General features: G+C 56.7%; 3 protein-coding genes across 9 annotated transcripts; 2 read left to right on the plus strand and 1 right to left on the minus strand.

Moving 5' to 3' along the window:
• Positions 1-130: 130 nt before the first annotated feature.
• On the minus strand, positions 131-3352 carry tmed2 (transmembrane p24 trafficking protein 2). Of its 2 annotated transcripts, XM_061292568.1 has the most exons (5): positions 2994-3352; positions 1916-2108; positions 1771-1791; positions 1310-1417; positions 131-1191 (listed from the first exon to the last, which is right to left on the minus strand). In XM_061292568.1, the coding sequence occupies exons 1-5, from the start codon at positions 3171-3173 to the stop codon at positions 1067-1069; spliced, it is 627 nt and encodes a 208-aa protein (XP_061148552.1). In that variant the 5' UTR covers positions 3174-3352; the 3' UTR covers positions 131-1066. The 2 variants fall into 2 exon arrangements, with proteins under 2 accessions (XP_061148552.1, XP_061148553.1); XM_061292569.1 differs by lacking the exon at positions 1771-1791 and having other exon boundaries at positions 2994-3350.
• Positions 3353-4041: 689 nt separating this feature from the next.
• On the plus strand, positions 4042-9646 carry ptpn11a (protein tyrosine phosphatase non-receptor type 11a). 2 transcript variants are annotated; one of them, XM_061292566.1, is made up of 16 exons: positions 4042-4328; positions 4912-5034; positions 5124-5318; positions 5386-5578; positions 5648-5767; positions 5866-5979; positions 6062-6158; positions 6223-6320; positions 6397-6555; positions 6651-6782; positions 6884-7038; positions 7114-7181; positions 7243-7394; positions 7566-7684; positions 7748-7834; positions 7902-9646. In XM_061292566.1, the coding sequence occupies exons 1-15, from the start codon at positions 4315-4317 to the stop codon at positions 7815-7817; spliced, it is 1809 nt and encodes a 602-aa protein (XP_061148550.1). In that variant the 5' UTR covers positions 4042-4314; the 3' UTR covers positions 7818-7834; positions 7902-9646. The 2 variants fall into 2 exon arrangements, with proteins under 2 accessions (XP_061148550.1, XP_061148551.1); XM_061292567.1 differs by having other exon boundaries at positions 6651-6773.
• A 907-nt stretch (positions 9647-10553) lies between these two features.
• ttc28 (tetratricopeptide repeat domain 28) lies at positions 10554-21871 on the plus strand. 5 transcript variants are annotated; one of them, XM_061292562.1, is made up of 32 exons: positions 10555-10753; positions 11223-11523; positions 12606-12753; positions 12824-13096; positions 13152-13282; positions 13449-13670; positions 13771-13971; positions 14037-14133; positions 14322-14518; positions 14601-14754; positions 14825-14996; positions 15088-15256; positions 15343-15503; positions 15575-16066; positions 16148-16340; positions 16410-16743; positions 16809-16918; positions 16996-17125; positions 17192-17389; positions 17461-17611; positions 17752-17865; positions 17945-18059; positions 18122-18720; positions 18782-19029; positions 19085-19209; positions 19292-19369; positions 19443-19596; positions 19728-19804; positions 19880-20015; positions 20093-20200; positions 20282-20693; positions 20807-21871. In XM_061292562.1, exons 2-32 carry the CDS (start codon positions 11260-11262, stop codon positions 21630-21632), a joined length of 6789 nt encoding a protein of 2262 aa, XP_061148546.1. In that variant the 5' UTR covers positions 10555-10753; positions 11223-11259; the 3' UTR covers positions 21633-21871. The 5 variants fall into 5 exon arrangements, with proteins under 5 accessions (XP_061148545.1, XP_061148546.1, XP_061148544.1 ...); XM_061292561.1 differs by having other exon boundaries at positions 10554-10758; positions 19728-20015; XM_061292560.1 differs by having other exon boundaries at positions 19728-20015.
• The last annotated feature ends 24 nt before the right edge of the window (positions 21872-21895 follow it).

Raw genomic sequence — 21895 nt, forward strand, 5'->3', positions numbered from 1 at the left:
ATTTCTTAAAATTCAATATGCAAATTTACATATTACTTCATATTAGTGGATATTGTGTATGGAACAACACTTCAAAGTAATTTGTCAAAGATGTTTTCTTTTCCAGGATTAAAACATTTGTAGGCAGATGTGGTTTAGAATTTCTTTATTATGAAACCTGGGGCTTGTTTTCAACAACCATTCTACATTTGTACAGAAGGATGCATCAGGGTCGGAGTCTGAAAATGGGAGACTGAGTGCAGAGGAGTTTTCCTGCCTGAGCAAACACCAAGGGTTGGTTGGTTGGTTGGTTGGGTGTTTTTTTTACAAATACAAAAGCTTAGGAGCACTTCCAGTTGAGATGCAACGCACAGGACGCAGCCGCCAAAGTCAAGAGAGCCACGGCGGCTTTGGACGTTTCGAAAAGGAGCCGAAATAACAACACATAAAAAAGGATGTCGAATCGGGCGCAACAAAAATGACATCCGACCGCTGCGTCTTAGGGAAAGTGCTCCAAAACAATGACAAAATAAGTCCCAACTGTTGTACAATCGCATTCATTTAAAATCCCCCGACATAGTAAGCAGCCACAGAAAGAACACAGCAGTCAGTAGATCCGCACCCCCACCCCACCCCACCACCAACGTGTCTTTTTCCCCTCAGATTAAACTATTTGCTAGAAATGCTGCCAATTCAAATGGCCCGTTTGACTTTTTATAACCTCGGAAACGCAAGCGCCATTCAGATCAAAGCACCACACAACAACCCCAAAAATAACAAAACTCGCCTTTGATATTTCCAGCGCCTTCTGTCTTGATTTAAAATGCGCAGATGATGTCACAAAACAGTACTGGCAAACTAATGAAACCACATGGGGGGAGGGGGGGTTGAAGACAACCGGATTTAAAAAAAAAAAAAAAAAAAAGAATATTTAGGAAAAAAAACCTGACAGAATCCTGCGGCCATTTTTTTTACAACCTAATTGAGAAATCAGAAGTGGTGAAAACTACCAGTCTGCGTTGCAAACAATTGTCTCAAGGAGGACGAGGGTTCGCTCCACGTTGTGCCGCCACGCCACGCCACGCCACTACACCACCCGCCGCACTTCGAAAAATCTCTTCAGGTAGTAAATCTGTCCCAGCGTCATGGCCACCAGGACGAGAGCCTCGAAGAAGGACCACAGCACCACTCGGCTGTTTGTGTTGTCGTTGACTAGACGGGGGTGAAAGCAGAAAGACAAGTCTGTAAGTGACATGCTTTTTATTCCATTTTTCATCAGACAACAATATTGTACAATATAGAGAGTGTTGTGTATTTTGTGCGCACTCACTGGCTCTGTGTATCCTCTCGCGGACCTCCATGTACTCCTGCTCGTGCTTGACGGCCGTCATGGCCACGGCCAGCTCGTTGATCATCTCCTCCAGCTTGTTTTGGTGCGCTAGCGAACACACGCAAAGACACGTCACAACATGGCTCGCCAACACAAAGGCGCGTTGTTCTACATGCACGACACCGGTTTCCTCCACGAGTGGCCAGAGACGAGACAAGCGGCAACCTGCGGAATCCGGAGCTCCATTAATGCCGGGGGTGTTGCGCGAGCAGTGCGACAGGTCAAACCACTCCAATCGCTCACACGTTGCAACGTGCACTATTAGTGGCGTTTCACTTCAAACAACAACTCCGGTACTTTCCCACCCGTGATCAGTTAGCGTGACACAATGTGCCGCGGCACAGCGGTTAGGAATCAGTGGGTGAGCGACGACAGAGAAAGTCTACATTCTATCCGCCTACCATCCCAAGTGACGCCGCCACCTGGAGCAAAGGAGGGAGACGGCGTCCAGAAGACGGCCAAACAAAAAGAAACGCCGCAATGAGTGAGAAGAAAAGAGCAGCATCGGTCTGGGCTTGCAAAAGCCAAACCGGGCTCCTCCGTTACCTTCCGTCTCCATGTCCTGGTTTTTGGGCGCCTCGCCGATGTCGATGGTGAACATGACGATCTTGGGCGTCATGGTGGACATTTTGTTGCTGAAGCAGAACTTGTAGGTGCCGTCCATGTGCGCCGCCACCGAGTACTTGCCGCTCGACTCCCGGTCGCCCTTGTAGATCTGCTTGCCGTCCGGCCCGGTGATCTGGAAGCCGGGATTGCGTTCGTTAGTCGTTCTATATGCCATCCAACAATGGAACGCAATAGCGGCAGCGCAGACATGGACTGCTGTAACGCGCTGCTCAAGATGATCGACCCGTGCGTGATGCACAGCTCTAGCTCAACAGGCATGACAGGTTGAGAAGTGTCGACATACAAATCAGCACCCTTGCACTTAAGGTGCACCTTATATGGAGCTGCACCGGAACAACGCTTGACTCTACTGGGGAGAAGACATTTTAAAAAATATATATTTTGTAGTGTGCCGCGTGATTTCATAGCAATGTAGAAAGAAAGAAAGGACCCAAAATTTGGAAACCTCCGAATATTTACTAAACACCTTAACTCATCTATTTTAACATGAAGTTCATAAGCTATCAATAATTAAGATACATCCGGATATGGCAATAATACTGCTTTGCATGTGTTGCTGACAAACATATGGCGGGATGACGTCCACATTTGAGCCTAACAAATATACGGAAACAATCACCAACACGTACATTCAAAAGAAAGAAAAATGCACACTTGAAACACATAGCACAAATGAATGAATGCAATCTCCACTGCCGTACCATCAAGTGGCTAAACGATCGCTTGCATGTCGAAACCTTGGGCTACTGTATTTCTCTGCAAACAATGAATGGCTTTGAAAATGGACACGCTGCCCCTATAGCGAGGGAATCGAAACATCATAATCCAGTTTTACGAAAGCGAAGCCGAGTTAGTCGCCCCGCCGCTAATGCTAACAGATCGCGGCTGACAGGACATGGCAGGACAGCTAGGCCTTCGCCTCCTTTGCCGCAGATTAGCATTGGTCCAACGCGAACGTCTTGCTCCGCCGAGTGGCTCGCTCGTTTGGGCGTCTCACCTCCACGTCGATATCCAAGAAGCCGCCCTCGGCTACCTCGAACATGAGACCCATCTTGGTGCCGGAGTTGACTCGCTCGTAGAAGCACTCGTCGGCCTGGGCGTCGATGCTAACGAAGTAGCCGGACGCCGTAGCGGATAGGACGGCCAGCAGGACAACCAGCTCCGACGCGGTGAACATTGTTGCTGGACTTCAGGAAAACAAAAAGAACTCCGTTGAACTCAATTGTATCCGCGGTGCGCTGTCTTCCCTGCTGGGCTTCAATGCCGTGCGGCTGATTTGGAGCCGGAGTGGAAAAGCCCAAGTGGCGAACTGCGGCCGCCGTGCGATTGCCACGTACGGCTTAAACGGTAAGCGGCGAGGGTCAGTTCAGAGAAAGCGCGATTCGTAAAGACGCACGGGTTGACCTTACGACGACATTAGCGCACGCTTGAACCGGGCTTCACAATGAAACAATCAATGGGGAAAAAATAAAATAAAGGTCAACACGAATAAATGCACTAATAATAATAATAATAAATTATATATATAACGCACTTTACATTCGGGGGAATCTCAAAGTACTAGTGCCACTCCGTTTAACTTAACGTTTAAGCGTTATTGTACATGAGGATAGACAAGTGATTTAATGAAACCGTGTACGAAAAGCGCATTTATACTACTGTAGTACATGATGAGTAAATCAACACCCGCAGCCATCACATAAACACCAATAAACGCCGTACCTCAAAGACACTATTTTCCCTCCGGCAATAAAGTAAAAAAATATATAATGTCAAACTATTTCTATTATACTTTTATACTATTATATGTTGTTTTGACTCATACAACTCATATTAGCAATACTTTTTTTTCCCTTCTTTTTCATCTTGCACATTCTTTGGTCCGCTTGGAAAACATACGATTACTTTTCTACGCATGCGCACAGACGGAACATGGAAGGAGTCTTCCATTTTAACCTCTCGTTGCCCCGATGTGTCGAGAGCCGTTGTTTTAACGTAAAGGGGTGGTGCAACACAATTAAGCGGGCACACCAGGCCAGAAAAGCAACGTACCCTTTAGTACGTCGCAGGTTCGGTGACGTCCAACCCTCGACTTGTTCTCAAGTCTCCGAGACGGGCCTAAAAGCACTTTTGACGGAGTACTTCCCCATACTTTTTCGTCGATGTCGTGATTTCGGCACACACATTGGCCGGGCACGAGCCGATGAACGTCCTTTCCCGGTAACTGGAGGGGAAAACGGTCGCGAAGGCTCGTCACCTCGCTGCCGGGAAGCTACTGCTAGCTGCCAAGTAGGGAAGGAAGTGAGCAGCGGAAAAAAATGACATCTCGAAGGTAACCGCTTCCCTGGAAAACACCGGCCGCCGCCGGCGTTAGCCTAGCTTTCGACATTTATTCTCGCCGAGAGGTTTGGGGGGCAGCGCGACGTTTTGTGTATCATGTGTGCGACGTTTTGTGTGGGGCCCGGGGGGAGCTGCTGGCTGGCTGGCTGGCTCGCTCAACCGCCCGCCCGCCCGCCGCGAACCGTTCGTCTCCACCAGTGACTTCAAGTTGACTATTCACCTCCAGCCTAACCCTAAATATCGATGCGATGAAAAGGCACAAGGCTTCCTCCTCATTGCCTACGAGACGTTCTAGCGTTCGTTGGGCTGTACTCCGATCCGAGGGAGGCTCATGATGTCAGTATTATGTGGCAACACTAACCGCAGAGCAACTCTGAGCCTTTATGTGCAAGAAGAAAAGCGCCCTTCAAGCAGGCGAGCTGCAAAACGAACAACTGGTGTGTCATCTGTGAGGATGACAAGGTGGATGGAATGGGTCACGGAGTATCTTTGTCCAATCACGGAAACTGACAGCTCTCAGTGCTGGGCCCTGAAGATGGACACAGAAGCTGATCAGACTGCGTTTGTCTCAACAGGTGGTTCCACCCCAATATCACGGGCGTGGAGGCGGAGAACCTGCTGCTGACGCGCGGCGTGGACGGCAGCTTCTTGGCCAGACCCAGCAAGAGTAACCTCGGAGACTTCACCCTCTCAGTGCGGTGAGTGACCATCGATCGATCGGTCCGGTCCGAAATCGGGAAAGCATTTTGGGCATTTGCAAAAATGCCATTCCTAACCAAACGCGCAGACGGAATGGCGCCGTCACCCACATCAAGATTCAGAACACGGGCGACTACTACGACCTATACGGCGGCGAGAAGTTCGCCACGCTGGCCGAGCTGGTGCAATACTACATGGAGCACCACGGGCAGCTCAAGGAGAAGAACGGCGACGTCATCGAGCTCAAATACCCGCTCAACTGCGCCGACCCCACGTCGGAGAGGTGAGACCGACGCGCGACTGCCGGTCGCTACGCAAAGCGGGCCGCTTCATTAGGTACCTAACCGCAGATGGTTCCACGGGCACCTGTCGGGCCGCGAGGCGGAAAAGCTCCTGACGGAGAAAGGCAAGAACGGCAGTTTCCTGGTGCGGGAGAGCCAGAGCCACCCCGGAGACTTTGTGCTGTCGGTGCGCACGGGCGACGACAAGACGGACGGCAGCGACAGCAAGCCCAAAGTCACGCACGTCATGATCCGATGCCAGGTCAGCCTCGAGAGCGCTAACTTCTCTCGGGCCTTTATACAAATATTACAACGTTGCGCCCTTCTCCAGCACGACCTGAAGTACGACGTGGGCGGCGGCGAGAAGTTTGACTCCCTCACAGACCTGGTGGAGCACTACAAAAAGAACCCCATGGTGGAGACCCTCGGCACCGTCTTGCAGCTCAAGCAGGTAGCGGCGTTGCTTCTTAAAAAAAAAAAAAAGAAGGTGGTCCTGGAGGGGAGGCGTGCCTTTTTGTCATCGCGTTTGTTATGGGTCCCCCTCCGCAGCCGCTCAACACCACTCGCATCAACGCGGCCGAAATCGAAAGTCGAGTACGGGAGCTGAGCAAGCTGGCCGAGGCCACGGACAAAGTCAAGCAAGGCTTTTGGGAGGAGTTTGAGGTGAGGCGAGGCGAGGCGAGTCCCTTCAGTGAGCTTGCTGTGAATTCTGCCAGCGTCTGACCCGCTATTGGCTCCCGCGCAGACCTTACAGCAGCAGGAGTGCAAGCTGCTCTACAGCCGCAAGGAGGGCCAGAGGGCCGAGAACAAGAACAAGAACCGCTACAAGAACATTCTGCCTTGTAAGCATCTCGGACGCCGCCGTCGTCCGCCTCGTGGCCTTCACACCTGGCTTTTTGTCCCCAGTCGACCACACCCGAGTGGTCCTGACCGACGGGGACCCCGAGGAGCCGGGCTCCGACTACATCAACGCCAACATCATCGCGGTGGTATCCCCGAGCCCGGTAATCGTCGTCGGCGCCGCCGCCGCCGCCGCTGGCTCTGCGCGCCCGCTGACCTTTGTGGCCGTGCGGCGCTCAGCCCGTGCAGGACGGCAAGTGCAACAGCGCCAAGCTGAGGAAGTCGTACATCGCCACGCAGGGCTGCCTGCAGAACACCATCAGCGACTTCTGGAGGATGGTGTTCCAGGAGAACTCGCAAGTCATCGTCATGACCACCAAGGAGGTGGAGAGGGGCAAGGTGACGACGCGCAGCCGGCCTGGGCCGGGCGTCATGTCCATCCGCCCGCCCGCCCGTCCTTTCTTTTGCGTCATATTAGTTTTGCCTGTCCACAGAGTAAATGCGTCAAGTACTGGCCTGACGTGTCAGCGCTGAAGGAATACGGCGCCATGCGCGTTCGCAACGTCCGAGAGACGTCGGCGCACGACTACATCCTCAGAGAACTCAAACTCTCCAAAGTGGGACAGGTCACTTTCCTTCCTCTTCAATATATTCTCCTCTTTCGACCTTTCAAAGGAAAAGGCTGAATTTGTCCATCGTTTTTTTTCCCTCCTCCTTTGCCCCACAGGGCAACACGGAGCGCACGGTTTGGCAGTACCACTTCAAGGCCTGGCCCGATCACGGCGTCCCCGCCGACCCGGGCGGCGTTTTGGATTTTTTGGAAGAGGTCAACCTGAAGCAGGAGAGCATCGTGGACGCCGGGCCCATCGCCGTGCACTGCAGGTTTGGCTTTGGCAACGCGGCCCGGCCCGCACGCACATGCAAGCTAGCTAACTTGCGCTACTCTTGCGTCGGCAGCGCAGGGATCGGGCGGACGGGGACCTTCATCGTCATCGACATCCTCATCGACATCATCAGAGAAAAAGGTGCGCGTGTGTGCGCGCGCGTGCGCCGCCGCGGGCTTACGTTTGTCGGTGCGCGTTCCAGGGGTGGATTGCGACATCGACGTTCCCAAGAGCATCCAGATGGTCCGTTCTCAACGCTCCGGAATGGTCCAGACGGAAGCTCAGTACCGCTTCATCTACAGGGCCGTGCAGCACTACATTGAAACGCTACAGAAGCGCATCGTGGAGGAGCAGGTGACAACTCACGTCTGCTCACCGCAGCAGCAACAATGTGCTTGCTAGCCACACGCTCCATCCATCATGTACCTTCACTTCAGCCGCATGCTAACAGCGCTACGTAGAAAAAACAACAGAATGTTCTCCAGGCTCCTTCGTCACCCTTTGTTGGTTGTTTGTGTTTGGCAGAAGAGTAAGATCAAAGGTCGCGAGTACACCAACATCAAGTATTCCCTGTCGGACCTAACGGGCGGCGAGCAGAGTCCGCTTCCTCCGTGCACGCCGCTGCCCACGCCCACCTGCACAGAGTAAGCACGACTTGTCGGTCACGCGCTCGCTCCGTGGGTCGGCGTTAACGGCCGTGTCCTCAGGATGCGCGAGGACAACTCCCGAGTGTACGAGAACGTCGGCTTGATGCAGCAGCAGAAAAGCTTCAGATGAGATCCGCCCGCCCACACGTGAGTTCCGGCGCTATTTGACCAGAGGTGATCCGGCCGCAAAGTGACCGACCCGCTTTCACCGCAGGACCCCCCGACGCCCGAGCGGCTCAGCCCACGACGGGATATCGCCACCACAGTACAACAAAGAGAGAGAGAGAGAGAGAGTGGGGGGAGAGCTTTTTGGGCCTCCAGCCCAAGCCCGAACCACTGTGACGCTCACCCCGGCCACCGAGCGACGCCAAATCCCCCCCCGCCTAGCAAACCCAAGTGTGGAATCCAAGCCCAACCCCCATTTTCTTCTCTCTCTTTTGAACAGTTTGTAGAGTTAGCAGACAAGGTTGTGCGTCAGACGTCCTGACCGTTGGTATGCTTGACCTCGCCGCAACTGCCTTGAAGACAAAAGCCACCCGCGTCCTCTCACGTTCACGCCGCCTTTGCGAGCCTCGTCCTCATCCAGTCAGGAATGACGCGCAGTTGCTCTTTTTTTTTTTCTCTCTCTCTTTCTCCTCTCCCCCCCTCTCTTTTCTCAAGCGCATCTTGTACACTGGTCACGAGATTTTGCGGCGATTGGAGCTTGGGAAGAAAAGTTGAGGATACTCGTTGTGAATTTTGCCATTGGGCTGCTCCTTAGAGAACAGCAAAAAAAAAACGTACTGAAACATTTGAACATTTCAAAGTTTACAGAAGGTCCAATAACGTTCACCTGCACTTTAGGCTCCTCCTGAACTTTCAGCCCAAAGCGCAGCGTCAGCAACTTTTTGTGACCCGCGTATGTTGTCTGTTTTGTTTCAACCACACGTGACTAAATGCCTTTCGTTGCCTCCAGAGGTGACGAGAAGCCCGTTATGGCTGCCCATTAGCGTAGCCTAGCTTAGCCTCATTTAGCTTGAAATCCAGCCCAAGGCCCCCCCCCCCCCCCCCCTTCCTTCTAGCCCACCAAGGAAGTCTCCCGAAAGGCCACCAGAAGTTTCCCGGTTATCAGCGGTTGGCGTCAAAGCTCTACGTTGGTCTGAATGAAGCTCCTCAAGCCACCTCCAAATAGATCTGGCAAGCAATAGGTTAGTGGAACTAACTGGAGCTCGCAGACACGCTGGACTCTTTCCAGTTTTTGGTGGCGCTATGCTAGGCTAACAGGGCGCTATCGCTCTTCTCGTCTGTCCTCATCCGCTCATTTCAAATGTGGCCTGGAGATTTCCTCACTACGCCTTGGCCCTGGGCCGAGCCGGGCCGGGCTGCATTGCGTCCGCATCCGCCGCGATGGATTAGCCCGCGTCGACTCGCGGACATGCCTTCTGTGACTCTTTCATGACCGGGCGGGGCGGGGTGGAAGAAGAAAACTAAAGTCTATTTTTGAAGGTCTATATTGTACACGAACAGAATGTACGTCGAAACAATAGAACATATCGACTTGCCATATACATAGTGTTGACGCGCGCGCAACCAACCAGAGTCTATTCTAAATATTTAAGAAAGCGACGACAAGAAAAATTGCAGTTAACAACGCTAACGTAAGAATAAACGGCCAGCTCATTCTCCGCTGTGTTTTGGAGTTATTGATTTTCTTTTTCCAATAAGTGGACCAAACTAAATGACGTGCTTTCAAAAGTCTTACTTGAGTTTCCAGGGCAAATTTTGTCGAGGCCCAAACGCAGGCCGCTTTCAATTGACACTTAACCCTTGGCCGAGTCCAAAATGCCTTTGACAAAATAAACAACAGTGTTTTGTTTTCTTTTGGAAGAAAACGTTGTAAAGAACTTTTCATTTGTCTTTTTGCACTTTTCTCAGTCATATTGTCGTACGCTATAATAAATACAAAAGTTAACTCGTCAAGTCACGTCTTTTGTGTTCACAAAATTCCCTTTGTGGGTTGCTCCCAACCAAAATCCGAGCCTTTTTCCACGTCCTCTTAGTCTTTCATTTCAGGCACAATGCTTGCCTGAGAAGTTTTCGTTTGGAAAATGGACGGCGACCAATCAATGGTGTTTCTGATGTGCTCCATGAAATGTTAAACATGTCAGCTCCCCAGCGCAGTGCATTCATTCACACATACATTCATACATACATACATACTCTGTCTTATCATGGTAAAATTGAAAAAAAGCAAGAGAGCGAGGTGAAAGACAGAGAGTGAAAGACAAATAAATATTAAATAAATATAGACACATCAATAAATGTAACAAATAAATACCTATACACACAAACAAATGAATATCTGTCGCACATGCATACATACTGTCTTATCCAATTTATCATAAAACCAAAATAAAGACAACTATAAATGAATTAAAACAGAAAAAATTCTATTTACTAGTCTAGAGCGCCCTCCCGTGGATGCTTAGTACAAGTGTTTTGCTCACGAGACCCGGCCGGGGTGACGGACGGACGGACGGACGGCCAGCCGGCATCAGTTCTACCGTGGATGTTCTGCGAAACACTTGATGCCTGCCCTGGACAACATTTGTCCATTTCCGATGGTTTTAAGAGGTCAATGCTTTGAATATACATACATTTGAAAAAGAAATGTATTTGCGTCTATTTCTTTTTAAGAGATAGGACACACTGTCTCATCCAATTCATCGTGAAACTAAAAGATGAAATAAAATTCATCTTTAAACTATACACATCTACATACCTGCATACATACAGTACATAGAATGCAGAGGCTGCGTGCGTGCGTGCGTGCGCGCGCCCACTGTTGAGCACTTCAATGACGTCAGCGCGAGAAAGTTTGCCGAATTGAGCGACACGCACGCGCGCACACACACACACCGACAAATAGGCATCGAGGGGAAGAGGAGGTGAACTCCGACAAACATGGTTCCCGTTGGACTCGACTCGACGATGATTGGACTCTCCAGTCCGAACTTTGGTCTCACTCACTTCACTCTTATCGGGCTCAGCTTGATGGAAACTTGCCCAACTTCCCAGGAGAACTAGGTGAGGTGAGGAGTACGCGTCCAAATCCAATCCAAATATTCTGCTGGGTCCAGAGAGCCAACTCGCGTTATTTCAGGATGATTCTATTTTTCTATGGAGTTGCTCGCTTTTTCTGTCTTTACTTTCACGTTGCTGATTATTTCCGACTGTGGAAGTCTAGCCTGCAAGCCGGATTGGTGACGTCACAATCCAGTCCACAATTCGTTGTTGTTGTTGTTGTTGTTGTTGTAGAAAGTGCACGCAAGTCTCCCCATCCGCATAGGAACATGTTTCTCTTACCTACCATATTCTCCCATGCAGTAACAGTCTGTGCCATCAATTGAACTTTATTCAAATGAGAAGAAATCACCGAGACGAATTGCCCGCAACCGAAAGTTCTTCTGAAAAGCCGTTTTGAATCATTGTAAAAAGAAAAATTCCCTCATTCCATTCTATTTGAAAGTTTTCAATTGTGGCTTCTCCTCTTCAGATCACCGTTCTCCTCCTGCTCCTCCTTCTCAGCCAGCATGCAGAAAGGGGCGGGGCCAGCACATGACTCAGGTCCAGGCAAAGGCCACGCCACGTCAGGTGGCATCCGTGGCTGTGAGCGGGCGTGCCAGCAGGGCGACTACGCCCTGGCGGCACGCCTGTGCACGGAGGCCCTGGCCGCCGACCCCCTCAACTGCGTGCTCTACAGCATGCGCTCGGCGGCCCACCTCAGCTTGGGCCGCTACCGCCAGGCCCTGCATGATGGCAACAAGGCCCGAGACATCAACCCAAAATGGACGCAGGTACCACCTCCTCGCCCATTTGCCCTTCGCGCTGCCGTGACGGGAAAGGGACACTAGGGGAGCCGTTTAGCCCAAATCCTTTGTGGCGTTTGCGACAACTCCACCAGGCTCCACAGTCCGGGCCGAAAAAACCGGACCGAGTCAGTTGAGTTGAGGAGCTTAATGTCGACAAATGGTGAAATCAAATAACAAGCAAAGTGCAGAGCACACAAAAGAGTGTACAAAACGTGTGTGTGTGTGTGTGTGTGTGCGAAAGAAAATGGATTTCCTTCCTCTGCGACAGAGAATGGGCGGAAGTGTGTGTGTGTGGGGGGGGGGGGGGTTGGCGCTCGGCCTTGGCTTTTAAAGACAATAACAGAAGCTGTGTTGCTTTGCGTGTGTGTGCGTGAAGTCCAGCCTTTTAAATGGAGGCAATGGAGGTCAAAACAAAAGGAGAAATCAACAAAAATGGTTTTGCCAAGTTTTTTTCCGTTTGCCTTTTTCCCACGCCCGCACGCAACTGGTCTTTGTGTGTTTGTGTCGGTGGAAAGCGCCGCCCGAGGCCCGCCCTGTCATTAGCGTTGGACCGGCGGCGCGTTGGCTGCTGGAGGCAGGACACCAGCCGCCATGAGATTAGAACGTTTGGTCGGGGTCACCGTCAGGCCGGGCCGGGCCGCGCCGCTGTCTGGCTCGCCTGGGACCATCATGCGAGGGCAACTGCGCAAGCACATTCAAATAGCACTCATTCATCCATTTTATTTGCCACTCGGCTGACTGAGCGAGCCAAGTGGGCCAAGTGCGCCGCCGCTTCATCCTCCTCATCCTCCTCCCCACTCAGCCAATCAGAGCTCAGTCGCGGCCGCTCACGTTGACCTCTGCTGCCCCTGCTGTAACAACCTTGTAACGTGACCTCTAAAGCTGTGTGCGAGAGCGGGAGGGGGGCAGGGTCAGAGGCTCTTCGCAGCCTATCAGGTTTCAGCTTGAGCCAACAGGTGAACTGCTTGTTGTCGGGCAAACATGATCAAGTGGCAACCCCGCAGGAAGGTGAGTGGGCTTTTTTCGTTTTAGCCCAGGAGTTGACCGTTTCTTTTCACCGTCTGCAGGCCTACTTCCGCCAGGCGGTGGCGCTGCAGCACCTGGGTCGCCACGGAGACGCCCTGGCGGCCTTTGCCTCGGGCCTGGCTCGGGACCCCAAGAGTCCGCAGCTTCTGACGGCCATGATGGAGGCCGCCATGAAGTCGCCCCTCCGAGGTGAGGCGGTGTCCGACTCGACCGCCCGACCCCCGAGTTGAGCGCTCCGTTTTGCGCGGCCCGCCTCCAGATTCTCTGGAGCCCGCCTACCGGCAGCTGCAAAGCCTGAAGCTGGAGCGCAGCCCCTTCATGGTGGTGTCGCTGGTCGGACAGGAGCTGCTGACGCACGGCCTGCACGCCGCCGCCGCCGAGGCGTTGGAAGCGGCCCTGCAGATCGGCACGTGCTCGCTGAAGATGCGCGGTTCCGTCTTCTCGGCGCTCGGCGCGGCTTACTGGTCGCTCGGCCGTGCCGAGAAGAGCCTGGCCTACATGCGACGGGACCTGGACGTGGCCCGCACCTTAGGTGTGTCACCGTCGGGTTGTACTGGGCGTACGCGCGTGACCTGACGCCTCCGCAGGTGAGCAAGCGGGCGAATGCCGAGCCCGCGGCAACCTTGGCGCCGCCCTCTTCTCCAAAGGCCGTTACCGAGAGGCGCTGGCCAATCACAGGCAGCAACTGATTCTGGCCATGAAGCTGAAGCACAAAGAGGTTTGTGATCAGCATCAACATGAGCCGTTGTATTAGCATGCTGCTAATTCCATGACGCCTTTGCTTCGAACGTCGCCGCTTTACTCGATGGTTCTGGACGAGAACGTTCATTTGCCTAAACTTTAGATAGCACAATGAGCACGCTAATAGCTAATGCCTACCTCAGGCAGCGTTCCAAGCTCTCCGAGGGTTGGGCCACGCGTACACGGCCATGGGCGACTACCCCAATGCGCTAGCCAGCCACAAGCAGTGCGTCGCGCTGGCCAAGCAAAATGGCTGCCGGCTGTCCGAGGCCCGGCAGCTGGGCGACACGGGCGCTGTGTACACCGCCATGGGAGACGTCGCCGGCGCCCTGCGGTGCCACCAGGAACACTTGGACATCGCCAAGGTGCCAACGTCCTTATTTTCTGCACTCTGCGTCAGGCAGTGGGGCTGAATTTTGGAAGGTCCAAAACAATCGTCTAATCTCACCTCTCACTCCGGGTCAGAGTCTGGGGAACCGGCGCGAGGAGGCTCGGGCTTACAGCAACCTGGGCAGCGCCTACCACGCTCAGCGCGACTACGACAAAGCCGTGACGTACCACAGCCGAGTTCTCAAGCTGGCCCGGGAGCTCGGAGACGGCGACGGCGGCGGCAGGGTGGAGATGAGGGCCTTGGCCGGCCTGGGACACGCCGCCCGATGCGTGCAGGTCAGCCGGCGCTTTGAATGCGCCATGTGCACGCATCCTCCAATCGTACGTGCGCTGGTGCTCAGGACCTGGACGGAGCGCTGCGCTATCACCGGCGTCAACTGGAAATCGCCGAGGAGCTCGGGGACCCGGGGGCTCGAGGCAGAGCCTCTTCCAACCTGGGTAGGTGATGGGTTTACACGCGTGTCGCCAGCCGCCGCACTCATCTTTTATTTACGTAGCAAGCGTCTCCACTCGCCGTCGCTACAACCGGACTCCGCGTCACCTGACTGGGCCGGCCGGGGCTGCCGTCCGTCTTTGCGCGCGCCTGCCTGTTTGTCGAGTTCTCGGCCACCGTTTTGTCCCCTCAGGCATCGTCCACCAGATGCGCGGCGACTACCACCTCGCCCTGAAGTCCCACAAAGCTGACCTGCTGTGCGCCCAGGAAGTGGGGGACTACGCCGCCCAGGGCCGGGCCTACGGCAACATGGGCAACGCCTACCACGCCCTGGGCCTCTACGAGCAAGCGGCCGGCTTCCACCGGCAGGAGCTGAACATCTCTCTGGAGGTGAAGCTCGGGCGCGAGGAAAGGGTGTACTCCCAAGGGAAGGGGAGGCCGCTGACCGAGCGCTCGGGTGTCTTCCGTTCAGGTGAACGACCGGGCGTCCCAGGCCTCCACGCACGGCAACCTGGCGGCGGCCTACCAGGCGCTGGGCGCTCCGGACCGGGCCCTCCAACACTACCTGCGCCACCTGAGCGTCTCAAGGGAGCTGGGCGACGTTCAGAGCCAAGCCAGAGCGTTAGGCAAGTGGGCCGTCGGTCAACTTGAACGTGAACACGCCACGCCACGACTTACTCCTTCTTCCCTTTCCAGCAAACTTGGGCAACTTCCACTGCTGCCGAGGCCACTACGAGGAGGCCTTGCCGTACTACCGCCAGTACTTGCTTCTGGCTCCCGGCCTTGGGGATCCGGAGGCCCAGGGAAAGGTTTGCCACAACCTCGCCTACGGCCACTTCTGCCTGGGACACTACCAAGATGCCGTCAGGTCAGGACTCGGTGAAAGCCGAGTCGGACGCAGCGGTCGCCTTCGGTGACATCGCGGCCAGTCGTCACACCAAAAACGTTCCGCATACCAGGTACTACCAGCAAGATCTGGCCTTGGCCATGGAACTTCAGGACAAGCTGGCCCAGGCCAAAGCCTACTGTAACCTGGGCCTGGCCCACAAAGCCTTGGGGGAGTTCAGCAGAGCGCAGGAGTGTCACAACCATCTGCTCCAGATCGCAAAAGCTCTGGACAACACAAAGGTAGGGGTCGGAGAGCACTTGAGGAGATCCTGCCCGTGCTGCCCATGCTGCCCGCGCTCCCCGCGCTGCCCGTGCTGCGTTTGTAGGCAATCTTCAGGGCTTTGGGCAACCTCGGAGATGTCAGCATTTGTCAAGACGATCTTCAGGGAGCCGCCGGCTTCTACCGACAGCAGTTATCTTTAGCTCACCAGTTCAGCGATCAGAAGATGGAGGCGGACGCCTACTCGGCTCTCGGATCAGTACACAGGTGAAAAGTCCACCCACCCGAATGGTTGAGCAAAGCGGACGGGGCCTTCACGCGGTCACCCTCTCCGTCAGGCTGCTTGGCCAGCCGGACACGTCCTTGTCCTTCCACAGCCGGGAACTGACCCTGCGCAAGGATCTGGGCGACCCCGGCGGGGAGTGCCGCGCTTTGGCTCGCCTGGCCGCCGTTCACGCCGACCTGGGAGACGGCGACACCAGCCTGCAGTGCTACGAGGCTCAGCTGGGCCTGGCGCGGCAGCGGCTGCGCGACACCCGCCAGGAGGCCCAGGTCCTCGGAAACATGGCCAACGCCGAGATGAACGCGGGCCGCTTTGAGGAAGCCGTCGGCTTCTTGGAGCAGCAGCTGGCCGCCCTGCGGCGCTCGGGTTCCGGAGACGCCGTCCAGCATCGGGGGCAGGCTTACGGGAACATGGCCAAATGCTACGTCGCCCTGGGAGACTTTGACGAGGCCGTGCGGTGCTACCACGAGGCCCTGACGGTGGCTCGGAGTCTGGAGCGAGTTCAGGACCAGGCGGAAGCCTACAGAGGACTCGCCGACGCTCACAGGTTTCTTCCGGCAACTCTGAGTTTGTAACCAGCCCCATCCGTCCGTGCCTGTCTCACGCACGCACGCACGCACGCACGCAGGTCGGCGGGCAACCTGCAGCAAGCTTTGGTGTGCTTGGAGAAGAGGCTGGTGGCAGCTCACCAGCTGGGTGGGCCGGTGGGTGGCGAGGCGCGGGCGTACGGCGACCTGGGCGCCCTGCACGGCCAGATGGGCAACTATGAGCCGGCCTTGTCCTGCCTGGAGCGTGGACTCGCCATCGCTCGCTCGGCCGGGGTGAGCTTGACGTCGACGCCGGTCGGCGGCCGGGCGATTCGGCAAATGGCTCTTTTTGAACCCGCTCAGGACAAATCCCTGGAAGCAGAGGCCAGCGATGAGCTGGGCCGACTTTACCAACTGATGGGCGACTACGAGACGGCGCTGCAGTGGCACAGACGATCTCTGGACATGGCGGAGCGGGCGGGATGCGTCAGGGTCCAAACGCGAGCCTCCGCCAACCTGGGAGTGACCTACGAGGCTCTGGGCGACTACCAGCAGGCTCTGCTTCTCCAGGAGCAGCACCTCAGCATGGCGGCGCAGACCAGCGACTTGCTGTCCAAAAGCCGGGCCTACGGCGGCCTGGGGAGGATCCACCACGCGCTGGGCAACGCCACGCAGGCTGTCGCGTACCTCCGGGAAGGTCAGCAACTTCACGGCGGGGCAGCGGCCAGACATCATCCACTACAATGGCGGGATGGCTTTCAGGTCTTCGCCTGGCCGAGCGGTCAGCCGGCAGAGAAGACGAGGCCGAGATGCGCCACCGCCTCGGCTTGTCTCTGTGGGCTGCCGGGAACCTGGCGGAGGCCCGGCGGCAGGTCTGCGCTTTGTCCGACCGGCCGGCCGCGTGTCCACTCGCCACGGCGGCGACAACCGATGCCTGCGTTTGCTTCAGCTTCACAGAGCCTCGCTTCTCTTTGAGAGCGTCGGCCGCGAGACGCAGCACGGCGCCGACCGCAAGCGCGCCCTCTTAGAGCTGCAGACGGACTCGTACCAGGCTCTCCAGAGGGTCCTCGTCAGCCTGGGTAGCTGAAATACAACGCCGAGACCGTCTCTGTCGTTTCCACTCATCGGCGGCGCTTTGTCCGCAGGCCACGTGGAGGAGGCGCTGGCCGTAGCGGAGCGAGCCCGGAGGCGGACCTTCGCCCACCTGCCGGTGGGCTCGGACCGGCGTGCCTCGGTCACGGTGGAGCGCATCCTGGAGACGGTCGACAGCCAGAAGGCTACGGTGCTCTACTTCTCGCTGGCGCGAGGCTTCCTGCACAGCTGGCTGCTGGCTCCCGGCTCAGGTAGGAGAACGTCTCCCGACCGCGTCGGAGCCCTTTGTCGCTAGCGTCGCTAGCGTCGCGTCATGCCGTAGGCGTCGTCGAGTTCAACCAGGCCCGTCTCGGAGCCGACGACGCGCCGGAGTTCCGAGATGGATCCAGCTTGCGGGAGGGCGGCCGGCGATCTCTAGAGCAGTATGTCTGCGCCGCCAGAGAGGTTCTGGGAGTTGACGGAAACCTCAGCAGGTAACAACACCCATTTCCTTTTGGAGGACTGTTGTGTTTGGGCGAGCAGGCGACTCATCGGTTCGGTAGTTCTGGGGAGGCGGGATCATGGGGAGATCAAAGGTCACAATTCGGAAAATATCTCATTTCCTTCCTCGCAGGATGAACGTGGGCAGCGAGACAGAGAGCCGAGCCGGAGAGGCCGCCGAGCGACGCTTTGACGACGAGCTGGACGGCTACCTGAGCGTGGCGTCCGCCGACAACGTCTCCAACAGGTGCGAGCCCGGCGTCGCACCAGCTCGTCCATCAAAGTCAGCGCCGGCCGGGCCAACAGGCTTATCCGCTTTGTCGCAGCGCCGGCGTTTCTCCGGCCGAGGACGGCTCGTCTTCTCCTCGCCGCCGCCGCCTCGGCGTGGACGCCTCTCCTCTTGCCGCCCTCTACGACTTGCTCATCGCGCCGATGGAAGCGGTACGTCCGATCGAGCCGCATCCGTGGAGTTCTTTCAAGTTGCGTCAAGTCTTTTGTGTCAGGCCCTGCTGCGCGCCGGTGGTCCGGCGGGTCCACGCCGGCAACTGGTTCTGGTCCTGGATGGTGACTTGTACCTGGTGCCCTTCGCCTTGCTCAAAGGCAGCTCGTCCGCCGAGTTCCTGTACCAGATGTTCACTCTGCTCTGCGTGCCGTCGTTAGCCAGCCTGCGAGCTTCCGGGCCACCTGCTCCGCCCTGCCGGCTCGCCGGCTCGGGACTGGTCCTGGTGGGGGCGCCTGGCCCGTGGCGGGGCCACTCGTGGGCTCCGCCGCCGTCGGCCCGGGACGAGGCTCTGTGTCTAGGCGAGCGTCTGGGCTGCGTCCAGCTCGCCCACGCCACCAAGGAGCGCGCCCTCGCCGCCCTGGCGCAGGCGCAGTGCGTTCACTTTGCCACTCACGTCTCCTGGAAGCCGGCCGCCCTGGTGCTGGACCCCGGCGGCGAGGAGGAAGAGGGGGGCCGGTGCGTGACGGCAGCGAGCCCGGAAGGAACGAAAGCTTGCGTCGGCGAGGATGCGTGCGAGAGCCGTCCTCCGCTTCGAGACTTCCTCCTCACCGCGGAGGAGATCTTGGAGCTCAACCTGAGTGTGAAGCTGGTGGTCCTTAGGTTGGTGACGGAGGTTCTGCCCTCATGTTCTTACGCACTCAAAAGTCCGTGATCCTCCCAGGTCCTACCCCGAGTCCGGCGTGCGGCTGACGTGCGACGGCTTGTCGGGTCTGACCGGGGCCTTCCTGTGGGCGGGCGTCCGATGCGTGTGCGTGTCCCTGTGGGCCACGCCGCCGCCCGCTGCCAAACTCTTCATGCAGAGCTTCTACTCGGCGCTGCTCGAGGGCGCCGCGGCCAGCGCCGCGCTGGCCGGCGCCATGAGTACACTCCGCGACAGCAAGGACTTTGCGGACCCCTTCAACTGGGCAGGTGAGCACACTCCAAATCCCCCTCGTGTTTTCCAATGAAACCGAACGTCGCTCAGGTTACCTTTTGATGGGCGGCGACGTCCGGCTCAACGGGCCTGAGTCGGCGCTGCGACGGGCCTTGGCGGAGGTTCTCTGCCACGCCGACCGGGCCAGGGACACCTTGAGGGTTCTTCTGCACCTGGTTGGAAGTCAAGACGCCGACGCACCTTTGGAATCGAATCAAATAAATAAAAGCAAACGGCGGGTTTCGTTGCCGCGCGCAGGTGGAGAAATCTTTGCAGCGCATCCACAGCGGCCACACCAAGCTCCTGTACACGTCGCAGCAGAGCGTAGACGATAAGGTGGGCGGGCGGGCGCTTCTGGATCCGAGCCAGCTGTTGCGGTGATGGCGTGACCTTCTCTCGGTCGTTGTAGGTCGGCGGCGTGCCCGGGTGGCGCCCCTTGTTGACGGCGGTGGGTTTCCGTCTGGACGCGGGCGGTTCCGGCCGCCCTGCCGCCGTCTTCTTCCCCACGTCGGACCCCGGAGAACGGCTGCAGCGCTGCAGTCTCACCATGCAAGCCCTGCTCGGTACGGTTAAGGTTTCAAATTTGCTCGGGTTTGGAATTTGCCTTTCGAGCCAGGACGAGCGTTTCGAGACGGCTTTTCAGGGTTCTGCGGGTTCTGGGTTCAAATGACCGGCATCTCGTTTGTGTGTGCAGGTCTTAGCGCGGCAGCTTTCGAGGCTCTGTGCAAACTGGTGTCGGCGCCCCAAGCGGGAGAGCCACTCGTACGCGAGGTGAGCGAGCCGACGGCTTTGCGCTTGTGTCAGTCCGACTTTTGCTTTCTTCTCCTTTGCTTCCATACGCGGCAGCTCCATCAGGTGCTGCTGCCGCTGCAGCTGCAGTCACGTGACGGCCAGAGCGACCAATCGCCGGCCGACGTCTTAGTGTCGCTCAGCGTGCGTGCGTGGAGGCTTCCGGGATGCCACGAGTTCCTGGCGGCCCTCGGTCGGTCAGCAGAACGGAGACAAACAAAGGCGACGGACGGACGGCACTGACAACCACGCCTCCTGTTTGCTCTTCAGGGTTCGACCTGTGCCAGGTGGGTCGGGAGGACGTTGTGCTGAAGACAGGCAAGCGGGCCAGCAGGCGGGTCATGGCTTTGGCCCTCCGCTCACTGCTGGCGCTTTTCGGTGAGAGCGCCTCATTCATTCTCTTTGCGACCCTTCTCGTAGCCCATCGCGCCTGACACGAGTCTTCGGGTCCCGTTTCAGACTCGGCAGACCTTCCCGAGCGTGTCGGCACCTACGGCTCGTCCTCGTTGGAGTCTCTGTCGCCCTCTCCGCCGACGCCTCAGCCCACGTCTTATCCCGCCTCGCCGCCTCGTCCTTCCCTCTGCCCAGACGCGCCGAGCGCCGACGCCATCTCCGTCTACAGCCTCGGCTCGCTCGCCTCCTCGCTCGGGTTCTGGCCGCGCCCCGAGCCCGCGGGAAGCGATGTGGTCAGCCGGTGCTCGCAAGCGCAGGAGGGGGCGGCGACGCCTCGCCGCTCCGGCCGACTGGCCAATCTGGGTAAAGGGGAGGCGGGCGACGAGGACCACCGGGGCTACGCCATCATCAGCAGCGAGCCTCTGAGGCCAGAGGACCGTTGCGCCACCGTCAAAGAGCCGCGACGCACGCAGGAAGTGTAGGTTCAAATGTTTATCTCTCCTCGAAATGCGACACGCCGCCAATCAATCGGCTGCTCCCCAGCTTTCCTAGCCGACTCACCGGTTCCGATCCGATTCTTCATTTGCGCAGCTCGTCTCCTCAGAGGAGCAAAGCGAAGATGAGCGGCCGCGAGGAGGCGGGCGGCGGCATACCCGCAGGACAGCTGGACCCCGAGGAGCTGACTCGCAAGATCCTGGAGGAGACCCGGGTCCACATGCGTGCCGTGGAGATCCTGCAGCGGACCCCTGGGCGGCGTTCTCTCTCGACACCCGTCACTCCCATCCTGAGCAGAGGCGCACGCGCCTTCCAGCCGTCCGAGACCAGCGCCTTCAGCAGACCCCCGAGTAGGACGAGCCTGGCTTCGGCGTCGCTCGGTCCTCTCTCTCCCAGACCGCCGTGCCGCTCCTCTTCCCTGCAGAAGCTGGCTCCACCCTCATCCCCCAAACATCTGGCTGGCAGAGCGTCTTCACTTCACCTCAAAGCACCTGCTGCCAGAGATTGTCACGACAAACCTTCACCTGACACCGAGTCCCGGGTCAAACCTTCAACTGGGAGCAAGTGTCATCCAAAAGCTGTCAGCAGCGAGTCCCACCCCAAATTCTCCTTGGCGCCACCCCCCTCCTCCACCACCACCGCCACTGCAACGGTCCCTCGCTTCAAAAGCTTCAAGGCGGCCCGCCAAGACGAAGGCGCTTCCCCCGCCCGCCTTCTTCCGGCAAAGAAAATGAGCACGGTGAAGAAAGACATTCTGGGTTTGCTGGACCTCTCGTCGCGACATAAGTCCAGCGAGACTTCAGACCGTCTCCCCAGTGTGGACAGCAAAGCGCCTTCCGCTTCCAAAGCTTCCAAACGCACTAAATTTCCTTCTGGCTACAAATTTCTAGCAGGGCATTTTTTCCCTTCTTCTAAGTGTTGACATGAATATTGGCACCTACCCGGTTGCCATGGTGATTGATTGACCCTGATGTTCTCAGAAGGTTGAGAAAGTATTGCTTGCTAGCTAACAAATGCTGGTGCGGGTCAAGTGGACAGGAAGAAAGAACACTGTACTTATAGTTTGACAGAAGATACTTACACTATCTCAGTGGCAGATTTGATGATATATGCTGTCTGTCATTTATTTCACTCCTGTCATAAATACGAAGATGATTCCAACACTGTGCAAGTCTTTGCATTTTT

This window comes from Syngnathus typhle, linkage group LG12 (genome assembly GCF_033458585.1).
Source record: "Syngnathus typhle isolate RoL2023-S1 ecotype Sweden linkage group LG12, RoL_Styp_1.0, whole genome shotgun sequence".
Classification (NCBI taxonomy): Eukaryota; Metazoa; Chordata; class Actinopteri; order Syngnathiformes; family Syngnathidae; genus Syngnathus; species Syngnathus typhle.